We start from the raw sequence: 14,429 nt of genomic DNA on the forward strand, positions 1-14,429 counted from the left end.
AGAGGCCGTCTTCTTACTTACGACAAACTGTTTCTGTTCAGTTTGTCTCCCATGTAGATGCTAGAACAAGTCTTTTTATGACATAAATTGTCATTGCTTCTCAGAAAATGCACCAGTGATTTCTCTTTTTTACCTGGAAACAAAGTATAAATCAGTATATGGTTTATACTTTCCTACCTTATTTAATGTAATTCTTTAATTTTCTTCAACATTTCAGTCGTCTCTGTGTCATTTATTTTTCCTCACATTGTTCCCCCTCTGAGTAAATGCTATTCATTTAGGTTTTGAGTGTGTGGCTGGCTGGCTTTTCATTTGCAAACACAAGTTCTTCAGAAGGGCTTTAAAACAACATTCTATCAAAAATAATACCCACTCTCCAGTCTTTATTTTAAAAACCAATATGATCTGGCAGTGGTGGTACACGCCTTTAATCCCAGCACTCAGGAGGCAGAGGCAGGCGGATTTCTGAGTTCAAGGCTAGCCTGGGCTACAGAGTGAGATCCAGGACAGGCTCCAAAGCTACACAGAGAAACCCTGTCTCTAAAAACAAGCCTGTCTTTTCTAGTAATATGCTACATGAGAAGCTCGTGCTTATAGACTAGGAAGGTACACTCTCGTTTCAAATAGCCTATAGTTGGCATGTTAAGCCTTTCTTGGTTAAATGAGCTGGGAGACTGTTTTCCAAAGTGGAGTTCCTAGAGCCTAGGACCTGACTAGCTATATTGTATCAATTGAAGGAGCCCACTTAGGACTGGGATGTTTCTTCTAACAATACTAGGAACCTAAATACAAAGAACATGGATTTTGGAGTTCTTGTACTGTAAGCTCACCTTAAAACTCATGTTTGGTTGAAGTTTTCTTAATCCTGAGTATTTAGTCAAATCCCTAAATAGAAATTTGGATCTTTGTTTACAGAATATACTGACGATAATGCACTAATTCCTAAAAATTCATCTGTAATTGTCAGAAGAATTCCTATTGGAGGTGTTAAGTCCACAAGCAAGACATATGTTATGTGAGTATTTATAAAAGCTCATGCGTTTATCAAAATAGGCTTTTTTTAAGTTTTCAAAACATTTTACTAACATTAAAATTTTACCATTCTAATCATAAAAGCTGTAGTAGGAGTTTTTTGGTTGCCTTTTTTTCCTAATTTTCCCCCTGGCAGCATCATGAATATTAAGTAATGCCAATATAAACTTTTTATCAATAAGAGGCTTTAGTTTGAAGGCCATAGAAACTAGAGTCAGGCTCATTTGACTTCATTTACTGCCTCATTTTGGATAAATTATTGCCTCTGCCTCAGGATTTCCCTGTAGCAGGGTTATGAGTGCAGCTGGCTCACTTCTCAGGACTTTTATCACCTCTTCTGTGTCTGCAGTGAGTGCAGAGTAACAGTCAGAAGTGCTTAAGTCACATTTTCTGGACATGATTTAAGGTACAGAGTATTTATTGCATCATTTATATGAAAGTGAATGCTGTTTTCTATAAATGATTTACGCATCCTTTTGGTATCCACAGTGGGTGGGAGTAAGGATCCTATATCTAGTCCCCCATAACTACCTAGTGATAATTGTCCCTCTAACTTATAGAGCTATATTAGGAATTAAATAGTTCTTGGCCTAGAATGAATACCTGTTATTAAAATAAAATTATGACAATCCTCAAAAATAATTTAGAGCTTCTATTTATTAAAGAGACAAAACTTTATCATTAACAATTTTTCTTTATTATTTATGCAGTGTTGAGGATTAAACCTAATCCTTTGCTCATGTTAGGCAAGAACTCGATCACTGATCCACATTCATAGACCTCTTCCTTTTAGTATTTTAAGACAGGATCCTATTAAGTTGTTCAGGCTGGTGGTGGAACTGACCCTGTAGACCTAATGGCCTTGAACTTGATACCCTGCTGTCAGCCCCTGAGAAGCTGAAATTACAGGTCTTCACTGGGCATGGTCATCTGAGAAGTTTTATATTGATAGCAGAACTGTAATACATGAGTAGGGTAGAATTATTTTTATGTTTTAGCATGAAATTACACTTACTGTGTGCTTTTTAAAGACTTGTATCAAGCAGGATGTGGTAGCACATGCCTTTAATCCCAGCACTTCGGAGGCAGAAACAAGTGGATCTACATAGGCCAATCTGGTATATATAGCAAGTACCAGGACACCCGGGGCTATGTAGCTATATGATAAAGAGACTTTGTCTCAAAAAAACAGACACATAAACAAAAAATAAATAAAATAAATATCATATATTTCATCTCTAGAATTTTTTTTTGATATTCAGAAACTCTTAAGAAAAGGATATTTGAAGTTCATGACCATCTTAAGTTGCTTCATATAAATTGCTTATTAATTTATATGTAGGATTTTTGTTTATAATATTTGCCTCATAAAATGCTTCTCAGTTTGAGCAAATGCTAGAAAGTTCAAGTTATTTTTGTCAGTAGTTCAGAATTACATAAGAACTTAAAAATTCATTTTAGGTGCTGTCTAGTGTTCTCTACAGCAAACTTGAGGCATTTAAAAGCCTGTTACTTAGGACCTCAGTTCTGGTCCTCTAGTCTGTCTAAACTAAAGAACTTTTGGGTTTGCTTATATGTTCTAGCAACAATTTGTCCAATTATATAAAAGCATAAAATGGATTTTATAAAATATTTTCAGATTATGTTGTATCTCCAGAGACCTTAAATTTTGTTTAATAATTAATTGGCTATTGTTTTCAAATGTTTGTTTGGTTTTTGAAAACACAGTCTTTCTATAACTGGAACTCACTTGTAGACCAGGCTAGCCTGGAACTCAGAGATCTGCCTGCCTCTACCTCCTTAATGGTGGAATTAAAGGTGTGTACCACCACTGCTTGGCTTTTAAATACTTTCAAAATTATAATCATCACCTTGTCTATCTGGATTTGAAAGCTAATTTTTGAGCACAGCAGATAGAGGTCTGTCATAATATTACCAACAGTGGTCTGTTTAAGAAATTGGATATGTAGAAATTTATATCTAGATTTAGCAAAAAAGGAAGGAATACTTAGTTCCATTATAAGTAAATCACAACGTTTATAAATATAGTACCTTTCAGAACGCCTCAATAAGAAATTTTTTTAGAAACATGAATGTATTTTAAACCTTTGGCAGTGGCAAATAGTAATCAAAGTTCTTGCTCATTATATCAGAAATTGATTTGTATCAAAAGAAAATTATATTCCTAAAGATATGAGATTAGAGATATGTATTAAGATTTATTAGCAGTCACACGTGGTGATGCACACATATTAATCTGGCACATGGGGAGGAAGAGGCAACAGGATCTGGCCTTGACTGTATAGTGGCCTAGGCTAAATGAGACTAAAAATACACACATAGGTATATACATGAAATTCATAAATAGCTAATGTTAGTTTCTGTTTCTGTTTTATTTTTTAGAAGTCGAACTGAACCAGTGATGGGAACTACAAAAGCAGTATGTAAAAACACAATCACCCTTTTTCTACACAATTGTTTTTACCTTTATAATGTTTCAGTGAAGTAAATCATTTAGAATACCCAACTGACCATAGCGCACACTGTAAATAAATTGTATTTTGATGACAGTTCAGTTGAATATGGATATATGTGGCATAATTTGTAGTTACTTTGTAGAAATGGGTAATTGGTGCCCTTTACACTGTTTCATATTAAATATGATAGCATTCTCCCTGTATGACACTGGTGTACAGTAATGTATGATCCTTTTTAGATGGTGTAGGTTTAACTCTGAAGAACATGATAACATGTTCTACATCTGTCTGTCTATAGTTAGTATTTTGTATGTATGTACAGGCTGTTTTGTGCTTTTTGTTTCTTGCAATAAAAAAAATTGTTTGGAGTGTATATTTTGCCCTTTTCACGTTGTTTCACTTAGTTTATTAGAGTTTTTTTCCTGCCTGATTGATGGCTTTCAAAAATGGATTAGCAACATGTAGAAATTATATTATTGTTTGATCCTTTCTCCAAGTTCAAATACATCCTAGAAAAGAGCTTTTGAGAGGCTTTTGATGCAGCTTTATTAGTCAGTCTTGCTTTATTTGGCACCTGTGAGCTCCTGTCCTTTGTGTACCCTTGTTCCATACAGTGCAGACGGAAATTGCATCTCCACCACCAAGAGTGCAGAAACATGCCAGTGATTTTAATGGTTTTATACAGTTCATACACAAGCTAGTCTATTCAAATTGGAATGTTTCCCTTTTTCATAAGATATTAAAGTGCTGCATTAGTTACAGATTATTGGAAGCTGTATCTTATCAAAAGCAACTGATTAACTAGGGTAACATCTTTTTACATTATAGTTAACCCATAGTGTGACACTATTTTGGCTTTGAGCTTTTAAGTAAAAGATCACTTCTAAATTGTGGGACAGGTGCTTCAGAACACAGGGCTATCTTAATTTGGTTCTGTAACTTGATGGTTCTCTAAACATTTGACTGCTCAGGCTGAATACTTGTACATGAAAACACAGTATTGAAATTTTCGTTTAGAAATCAGGGGTATTGCTTGCTGTTTCATTTTCTTTTTAAGTACTACTGATATTTGTGTATGAGGCATTTCACTAACCTTGGATCGTTGGATCTTAACCATGATAAGTAGAATATATCAACTTTGAACTTGTTCTCTAAAGTGTATGGCCTTTAGTTGCTGTCTAAATACAGTGATTCAAAGATAAAAAGTCAGTGTTTGGGGGTTTTCTCCCACATTTGGATATATGGGTGGGTTTTTTCAGGGTTTTTTTGTTTGTTTTTTGGGGTTTTTTGTTTTTGGGTTTTTTGTTTTTTAAAGCATAATGCTGTAAAACTGTCCAAGTTTCTGTTTTGCTGGTGATTGGTTTAAAACTGATTTTTGTGTATCCAAATGCTAGCACAAATTAGAAAAACTGTCCCGGTGACTGTAGTAGTAAATGTAACACATTTGTATAAACTATTTTTATATAGTATTTAAATTAATTCAGATGAAGTTTTATTTCTTGAAGACAATTATTTCCTTTTTGTTTATTAGCATGTGTATAAGCACAAATCACATGTTCATAAATAAAGTTAACATTCTTTTAGCCTTGTGTGTTCCCTGGCATGTCTGTATTACATTTATAAGAAATTTATTATAAGCTTATTCAGATCTCTTTCTTTTAATGTTTTAAACAGTTTTAATTTTTAGGTAGAATTAAGTGAAATAGAGACATAACATAATCTGTTGTCTCTATCTTTTATTTGCTTGGATGCTTTGTTGACATTTAGAATCACGGAAACGTGTTCATTGACTAATTACTATTCATAACTTAGGAATAAGGATGGTTTGGCTATACACATTAACAAGCAAAATAGAGACCCTGGGCAAAATTTAAAAATTCTGATTATGAAAAGTCTGTCCCTGTACATTTTGGTTTTGTATTTTGAGACAGGATCTCATAGCTCAGGCTACCCTCTGCGTGGGAGGTTGCCTGTGAGTGCTTGAGTTTTGCCTCACCTGCTCTGTGCTAAGATTGCAGACTTATGACATCATAAGCAATTTGGTTTTTTGTTTTCTTTTTGAAGACATCAAGTCTTGCTGTGTAACAACTCTAGCTGGTCTGGTATTTGCTATGTAGCCCAGGCCAGCCTTGAACTCATGGCAGTCCTCCTGCTTCAGCTTCTCAAGTGCTGGTATAACAAGTGTGGACCACCACATACCAGTGTATTTTTGGTAATTTAAGCCAAGTCTGGTCAAAGATGACTGTTTATTCCCCAAAGCCTTTAGTCGTCCTTTCATGTTGATCTGGTACCCCAAAGCTAGATGTTCTGCTAACTAAACATTGGGATTACATTGTAGGTTCTTTCACTTTCATTCAAGTGTAATTGACCTAAAACGATGTCCAGTACCTGCTCCAGAAGCAAGGCCCTTAATACAAAGGAGGGCTAATCTTAGTGATGTCTATAGTACACATCATTTTTAAATTTGGCACATTTAACAGAACTTTACCGAAAAGTCACTTTATTTTTCTTTTTTGATGGTTTAGGAAATATAAATTCCTCATAATTTTTCAGCCGTTCTTTGTGGACATTTTTTCTCATCTCTTAATGCCCTGCTATAATGTAAAATTGGGTGCCTTTCTTTCTAAATTTTTGGTATCTTTGACCTCTTAGATAGAATAGAGATATATTTGGGAAAAACCATAATTAAAATGTAATTTTTGGGAAACCACTTTGAACTCAAGAAGTCCATGATAAAAAGAAGTAGAAGAAAGCAAAACAATGATAGCATTAGTTACAGAGTGGATTTGATCGGGTTAGCAACAATTTAGTCAGACCTTTGTCACCTATGTTACAGTAATTTCTGGTGATTTAAAATGTAGCTCTTTTAAAAATAAACCTGAGTGGGTTAGGCTTTCTTCTGGATAAGAATATTTATATATTTTTCCTAATTTCTTTCTTCTGCTTCTTGAGATTAGTCCTTAAGTAAAATTCTTAAGAGCTAAGCAGGAGAGCTCTTGCTTATGCATTAGTGGTTATGCTTTAGAAATGTGGGGTTAGCACGTGATGAACTCTGCCGTGCTTACGTGTGGAACAAAGCCATTTGTCTAAGTAAACATCTCAGTAACAGTACCCATCAGACTAAACTGAAGGTATTTGTAAGATTTATTTTTATGCAACAGATTCTTGCCACAGAGGTCATGCTGTGTCAACCCACTGTGAGCCCAACTCTGAAACTTGTGGTCCTCCTGCCTCAGCATCATAGGCAGGTGCCACCATGGCTAGCTAAAATGTATCTTCAATTTAGCAAATATAATTCTTGTATTTATCAAATTTTTTCTATAGTGGACATTGGTGACTTCATATTGAAGCCTGTTACATTTCAGTTTTGTGTTTTCAATACTTTTAGAAGGATATTTGAAGACATTTTCTTTGAGCTAGATATCCTGCTTAAAGTCTGTCCATTCCAAAGAATCCTGACCAGTATCATACAAGAAGTATAACACTGAATAGGAATCTAAGGAGTTTTAGGGAAATCTTGAGAAGCTGATTACTAAAAAACACCTTTGTGTACATACAGATAAACATCTTTTTAAAACTATATCATTTAATGGGATCAAGTGAAGAAAACTTTAAAAAGGTTAATATTGTATAATACATTCTTAAAGCCTTCTTACATCCTTGCCCTTTTGGTTAAATTGACTTTTCTCCAAATGCTCAAGTCCATCACTGTGTAGGACAGCTCTCTGACTCTTTCCCAGGTTAACTTTTGTGTTTATTTCCCCCCCCCTTTCTCTTTTTTTATTTTTTTTATTTTTGAGGGGAGGGTTGGGGTGACATGGCTTAGAAACTGCTTTGATAAGGAAACCTGTGGTTTCTTGATGAGAGGAGATAGGAATTGCCTGGGAGCTGTTATGTTTACAGCAATTATCTGAGGCCTAAAGAGCTGCTTGTTTTTATAATGTTGTTTAATGGCATTGGGGGAAATAGATTTATTTATTTATTTATTTATTTTTAGTTCTCTCTTGCAGTGTACATTGTTGTGAGCATTATCAATTTTAGAGACCATTGAGAGACATGGACTCACACTGTAGTATTGAGTCACCACTCCTCAGTAGAGGAATTTTCTACCCTCTGATTTTTCACTGCAGGAAGTCCTCCCATACATCATAGCCTTTAGAACTGGGTATGAAACGAAACAAAAGATAAAATAGCTTGAACATATTTTCAGGCTTTAAACAAAACATTCTTTAGAAAAGTAAGAAAATGCCCAATATTTAACATTAAGTGACTTTAGGGGCTAATAATCACTTTCAGATGTTTTCAGTGTGGAACTTGAATGTGTGTTTAATTTTTTGTGAACAGATTGATGACTCTTCTGCATCTATTTCTCTGGCCCAGCTTACAAAGGTATATATATATTCTTGACACTATAAGTCTAACATTTTAAAAATATGAAGCAGTACTGTTTAAGGTGGGTGGGGGAGGATGGATTTGTGAATGTTGTACATACTATTACTGCCCTGGAAAGAGTAGTTGCTGTCTGAGAAGATAGGGGAGTAACTTGGTCAGCACCCCCGCATAATGTTCGTCTTCAAGACTGAAGAAACACAGGAAGCTACACTTAACTGTTTTTCCCCCTCACACAATTTTAATTAGACACTGGAAACTAACACAATTCTGGAGGAATTTCCTAGTTTTGGCTGTGAATTATGTGGACTTCTTTAAAATAGCCAAAACAGAAGATTTCCTTTACATGGACAATTGTGTGGTTAATTCTTGAAATTTTGAATTGATCCCACCAAGGTCATTATTTTAAATGTGATACAGTTGTTTCCTTATGCTTTAGACTTGTAGTCTGTCTGAATTAGAAAAATTTTAAACAACCTAATTTGTTTGAACACAGACTACATGAATTGTGTAAGTGTATACTTAAAAAGCTGTTTGTAGGAATATGAGTGTGTATGTTTTTGGCAGAGGGCCAAATTGTTAACTCCTGAAATCACTGTGTATACCATGTTGTTTGACAAGGTTGCTTGCATTTATTCTCAACAATGTGTATCTTCTATTTGGAAAAGCATTAGTGATGGATTTTTTTTTTTTAGACAATATTTTAGATTGCAGATTGTGTCTTTAGAACAGAGCAGGTAGGCTTGAGGGCTCAGAAGGGCGCTGCTCAGCTTCCCAAAAGTCTTCTCCCTGCTCTCAGAAATGTAAAGTCTAATTTAACAGCTAACAGAAGTGAAGATGAAAAGGCATATTTGATAGTGCTGTCCCTATTTTGTCCTTGGCTTCGTTGTGGGCTGTGTCCTTTTCCTAGGGTGTATCCTTAAAAGATGTCCTGTTAACGAATTGCTACTTAAGCTCTAGTCCTGAGAAAACAAAACACTAAAATTAATGATCCTAAGCAAAGTGGATGAACCATCGTATTATATCATTTTCTAATGCAAAGTGGTTTAGCATAGAGTTCACATCTTTGACAGGTTATAGTATATTCTGTTTATCTTATGTACTGTAAGAACCCAATTTGAGTTCTGGTCTATTTCTACCATTGTTACTTGGCTGGGAGGAATTGGAAAGTTTTGGAGGTTTGGGGATTTTTTTTTTTTTTTTAATATATTTGTAAAATAATGTTTGGGTTCAAACAAATTAGTTGTTAAACATCTGTAATCAGTTTTCTGTAAATGTTACTGTTGTTTCAAGCTCTGTTAATGTTAAGCATTCTTTGTATATAAAATTACAATAAAGTGTTAAAACTGGTTGCTTGTTTTGTGGATGAATGTAAAGATAAAACTCTGAGTGATTGATGTGAGTGGTAGGTGCTTGAAGATCCAGGTTATTATAAAGTCACTCCCTTAGACCCTGTTTATATCTAGACTGTTAGATTTGTTAAGTTCATAAAATTTATGTGGACTTTAAATTTTAAAAGCATACCTTTGAACTAATTAGAAACTGACACCACTAGCCAAAGAGCTTTGTGACTTGTAGTGTGTAGTAATGCTGTCATTTACCCACCCCTGCCTTCCAAGTTCTAAATGTAAACTACAATCTCAATGCTGGGACACTTGAAATGTTTTAAAGATTTGACAACATCAAGTGTTTCTCTTTTAATTTTATCTCACCTGGCTTTGAGTTCCTCGAACAGTTGTGTATAGATCCTAATGTAAGGTACAGACAAGGTCTAAGGTCTGAGTGCTGCCAGAAAGACTTCCTCAGCCTCCCAAGCTCCCCTAGACATAGAGTACTGTAAGAGTTCCCAGTGCTTCTCCTGGTAGCCATGGAAAGCACAGCTCATTTGGATGTTGCTCTGTGTAGGACGAGTGTGTTGTCTTTGCTGTGTGGTCTTAATGTGTTTCTAATGTGTGTGTCAAATAATTACCTGTTAAACAGACTGCCAATCTGGCTGAAGCCAATGCTTCTGAGGAAGATAAAATTAAAGCAATGATGTCGCAATCTGGCCATGAATACGACCCAATCAAGTAAGTTCATAAATACTGTTATGCTAATAGGAATTTTGGGGTGTGTTTGCCCCTGCAATTAGAAGCATTGTTTTTCTTAAATTTCTGTGTACATATTAATTCTTTTTCTTTTTCAGTTACATGAAGAAACCTCTAGGTCCACCACCTCCATCTTATACCTGTTTTCGTTGTGGTAAACCTGGTCATTATATTAAGAATTGCCCAACAAATGGGGTAAGTTCATGTAGAAACTGGTAGATCTAGTTTTTCTTAGAATTATTTCTTAACCGTATTTGCCATGGTAAAAATCTCCATGTAAATGGCAGATGAACACAGCATCTGGAGTCTAGGTTGCCAGGTCCCAGGTCTTGGCTGTCTTGTTGGGTAGAGCATGTTGCTTGTCTCTAAGTCTTGTTTTCTCTGAAGTAGTGGTGATTAGTTCACATAGCAAATTCTGAGAACTAAATTGAGTTCCTGTTTGTGAAGCATCACAAGTCAGTGATGAACACTGTATGAAGTGTGTAGGCATTTACTAAAGAAGACTGTTTTGTCTTTCTTTCCTCCCTTCCTCCAAATAGGATAAGAACTTTGAATCTGGCCCTAGAATCAAAAAGAGCACTGGAATTCCTAGAAGTTTTATGATGGAAGTGAAAGATCCTAACATGAAAGGTGCAATGCTTACGAACACTGGAAAATATGCAATACCAACTATAGATGCGTAAGTATGCAGGTTAGGTGTGACCTGTGGGGACCAGGCAGTCCCAGGGTATAGTGTTTCAGTCTTGGGCTTGTAATTTGGCTACTTGGATTCCTTGGGAAGTTTCCATTCCAGAATTGTTCATTTCCACGTGTGACATTTCTGTGTTAATTCTGAGAGGCTGCAGTCTGCTCCATTTATGCAAATTTTAAATGAATTTGGGGATTTTTGTCATTAGTGAGTGCCACTTCCCTTGTAGTCTTCTAATTTTTTCTTTCTGTCATTCCTTTCTTCCTCATTCACATATATGCTCCCACATTATCTTACATATGCTATTTCCGTTCCCTAAGTGAGTAAAACAGATGTGATCATTTTGAGAAGCAAATGTTTAAGAATGAAAGTGCAGCAAGATGCCAAGGAAAACTTAAATGCTGGGCATAAGTGAAATACTGAGGATTCTTGGCTAGCTTCAGATAGATGACATCATCTTCAGACTAAAGTAGGGCTCGTTTTACCAACCATTATTAGTTCAGTTCAGCCCAGCCAGCTCTGTAAAATGTCTCAGTGTGTTTTGGGTTTTTTTTTTTTGTTGGTGGTGGTGGGTTTTATTTTTGTTTGTTTTTCAGTTTGTTTGTTTGTTTGAGGCAAGACTTTGTAGTTCAAGCTTGTCTCACACTTGTGCTCACACTTCAAGCTTCCTCCTGTTGGTATTACAGATGTACACCTCCGTATGTGGCCGTGTGTGTGTGTGTGTGTGTGTGTGTGTGTGAGTGTGTGTATGTGTATGATTGTGCACATGTGGAGGTCAGTACAACTTTGTGGAGTTGCTTCTCTCCTTGCAACTTACCGTGGAAGCCTGGCAAGCAGTACACCTGCTGACCCATTTTGTAGGCCCTTATAAGCTAGAACAAACACTGTCTAGTGGTCTGATTCAGCTTAGTCTAGATCTGCTCTTATTGTATACTTAGCTATCTTCTTTTGCTATCTCCTATAGTATAAACACACATAGGTATGTTGTAAGTGTTCCTCTAGACTGTGATTCCAGATTCTCTGCCCCGAACCTCTAGTTTTTATTTAGAAGCTGTGGTAAGATCCTGATTCTGTATGTTTAAGCTAGCCTTCCAAAAGATTTTGAAGTTGAGATCCTAGAACACCCTTTGATTAACACCAGTTTAGATGCCAGGTGACTATGTTCTCAGGGACAGATGAGTTTCCCCAGCTTCCTACACGCATGTTGAAATAGTGTAGTGAGCAGGTGGGATTGGTACTGAGAGGATGTCCATTCAGGGATGTGCACGTTAGTGGACAGATGGTTTGCTGCAGAGAACTGATGTTCCCTCCACTCCAGCCCTGCGCACATGCCCTGCTTCACCCCTCTGCTTTCATCAGCCACCATCCTGAGTTTGTGATCATCTTATGCAGTCTGTTGTTACGCTGTAGCTAATCCAGAGACATTTCATAAATGCTATGCAACAATTTTCAATTGGAATTGATTTTTTTGCAGTCAATTTAAGAGCAGACTGCTTCATCTGTATTATGTAAAAGTTGTTGAAAAAGTTAACATCACCTGTGAGCCCTAACTAATAATTCATTGCTTTTGAGTCCTGGGGGAGAAAAGCTCATTTATGTCAGACGCACAGCCCATAATGGGGAGAGATGGGAGCCCTAATATTTAAATAAAACATTCACCCTCTCCACTAACACCACTGATAAGCAACTCAGACTCTTCTTCTGTTTCTTTTTCTATCCTGTTCTCTTCCCCTCCCCCTTTTTTGTTTTTTCCCTTTTTTCTTTTCTCTTGGGCAGTGGGAGACTCCTCTTTCACAAATTGGGAACAATGGGGCATAAGCAAATTGATACTTATTTGTGGAATCGTGGTGATGTCTATGGAGCAGCTGCAACACAAATAACACACCTAAGGTACCCTCCTCCATCCAGCTGAGACTTTCATTTCAGCATTGAGATGAGCACATCCTGGTCCTAAATGAAACAAAGGTTTTCTCTTAAGAATTCCTGTGGTTTACAACTTTGTCTGAGTATAGAGAAGTGGGGACTTGTGAAACAGTGAGGCAAGTCTGAGAATAACTTTTTTATGTTTTTAGATGTAGTTAACTCCTACCATTCCTGAAAAATTCATTTCTACAAAAAGCTACAAAAAATTTACAGTATGTTCTTTCATATTTGTGTAGTGCATTCTGATCATTAAGTCATGTTTAATTGACAGGTAGATTAATCTTTTCAAGTAGTTACAGGAGATCATTGGTTACCTAGTCTGGTTGATGGCCTGGTTATAGATAGCACAGTTCCCATCCTGTGGCATTCAGTTGATGTCTGCATGGATGTGACAGAGTCCTGGAATGTGGGAGGGGATTTTTTTGTTACTTTTTTTTAAAAAAGAAACACCTGGTTAAAGGGAAATTGTGACTTAGGGTATCTCTCAAGTTCAAATTCTGTCTTTGTCTGACACTTACATAGGACATTCTGGTATCTTAACATGTTTTACCTCTCTGGCCTTTAGTTCCAAGAGTTAAGGATTCTAAGATCCTTTTAGTTGCTTTTAAAGTGTTTCTTTACTTTTGTTTACTTATTTGGAGTTCTGATTTGTGTCTGTTGAGGATAGGCATAACTGCCCCTGTATGTTGGAAGATATGTTTGTCTAAACTCAGTGTCATTGTCCTGAAGTTACATGTTTTGTTATAATACAGTATGCTGAGCATAGAGCATGACTACTCTGCCTTCTGACAAACCTAAAATGCAGAAACTGTCTTTTACAGAGAGGCCTATGCCATCGGGAAGAAAGAGAAACCACCCTTCTTACCAGAGGAACCCTCATCATCTTCAGAAGAAGACGATCCTATCCCAGATGAGCTCTTGTGCCTCATCTGCAAGGATATTATGACTGATGCTGTTGTCATTCCCTGCTGTGGAAACAGTTACTGTGATGAATGTAAGAAAGTGGGACCCTTTAGAGATACTTATTTCAGAATATTTGTATTTGCTGGTAAATTACAGGGTGGAGTGGTTTGGGTGGGTGGTTGGTTGTTTTTAATAACAGTCGTTTGGGCCTTTGTTCGTTTACTTAGTTTTTTAACTTAAGCTGGCATTGAATCTAATATCCCCCCTGACCTTTATTCTTAGTTTAAATAAGAGTCTTGGGTTTTCCTTGTGTGTGTGATTGCTTTGCCGTCATGTGTGTTTGTGCCTGGTGACCAGAGAGGCTAGAAGAGGGTGTTGGATACCCTGGAACTCAAGTTACAGACACAACCCCAGTCCTGTGTAAGAGTAGTAAGTGCTCTTAACCACTGAGCCACTTTCCAGCCCCATTTAGTTTTTTGTTTTACTTTGTTTTGTTTTTTAATGCTAATTTTTGTTAAGCCATTTCAAAGACACTAAAAGCATATAAAATGTTTGGTACTCTTTTCTAGACTTAGCTCTGTTTTATTGCTAGCTACATAAGGATGAGTATTTAATAATGCATTTTCAGTCTGTTTAAACATTTGTTTTGGGTCCAGGCGTGGTGGCACATGCTTTTAATTCAAACACTTGGGAGGTAGAGGCAGGTGGATAACTGAGTTCAAGGCCAGCCTGGATTACACAGTAAGATCTTGTCTCAATGAAACATATTTGGGACTGGAGAGGTGGCTGTTAAGAGCACTGCCTGCTGTTCCAGTGGACCCTGGCTTCAGTTCCCAGCACCCATGTGGCAGCTCACAGTCATCTGTAACTCAAGCTCCAGAGGATCAGACTCCCTCTTCTGGCTTCCACTAAGTTGCTTTTCTTCTTCTT

At 36.6% G+C, this 14,429-nt stretch overlaps 1 protein-coding gene across 3 annotated transcripts in view; it reads left to right on the forward strand.

Annotated features, from left to right (window-relative positions):
• Positions 1–14,429, forward strand: part of Rbbp6 (RB binding protein 6, ubiquitin ligase) — a 32,472-nt gene that overhangs the window by 4,774 nt on the left and 13,269 nt on the right. For 2 of the 3 annotated variants that reach the window (XM_006980354.4, XM_006980355.4), the window contains exons 2-8: positions 916–1,015; positions 3,436–3,472; positions 7,854–7,898; positions 9,879–9,967; positions 10,084–10,180; positions 10,525–10,664; positions 13,418–13,590. In XM_006980354.4, coding sequence (XP_006980416.2) covers positions 916–1,015; positions 3,436–3,472; positions 7,854–7,898; positions 9,879–9,967; positions 10,084–10,180; positions 10,525–10,664; positions 13,418–13,590 — 681 coding nt within the window. Of the gene's footprint in view, positions 1–915; positions 1,016–3,435; positions 3,473–7,853; positions 7,899–9,878; positions 9,968–10,083; positions 10,181–10,524; positions 10,665–12,449; positions 12,564–13,417; positions 13,591–14,429 lie in introns of all 3 variants that reach the window. The other variant, XM_006980352.4, reaches the window with a different exon arrangement.

This window comes from Peromyscus maniculatus, chromosome 1 (assembly GCF_049852395.1).
Source record: "Peromyscus maniculatus bairdii isolate BWxNUB_F1_BW_parent chromosome 1, HU_Pman_BW_mat_3.1, whole genome shotgun sequence".
NCBI lineage: Eukaryota > Metazoa > Chordata > Mammalia > Rodentia > Cricetidae > Peromyscus > Peromyscus maniculatus.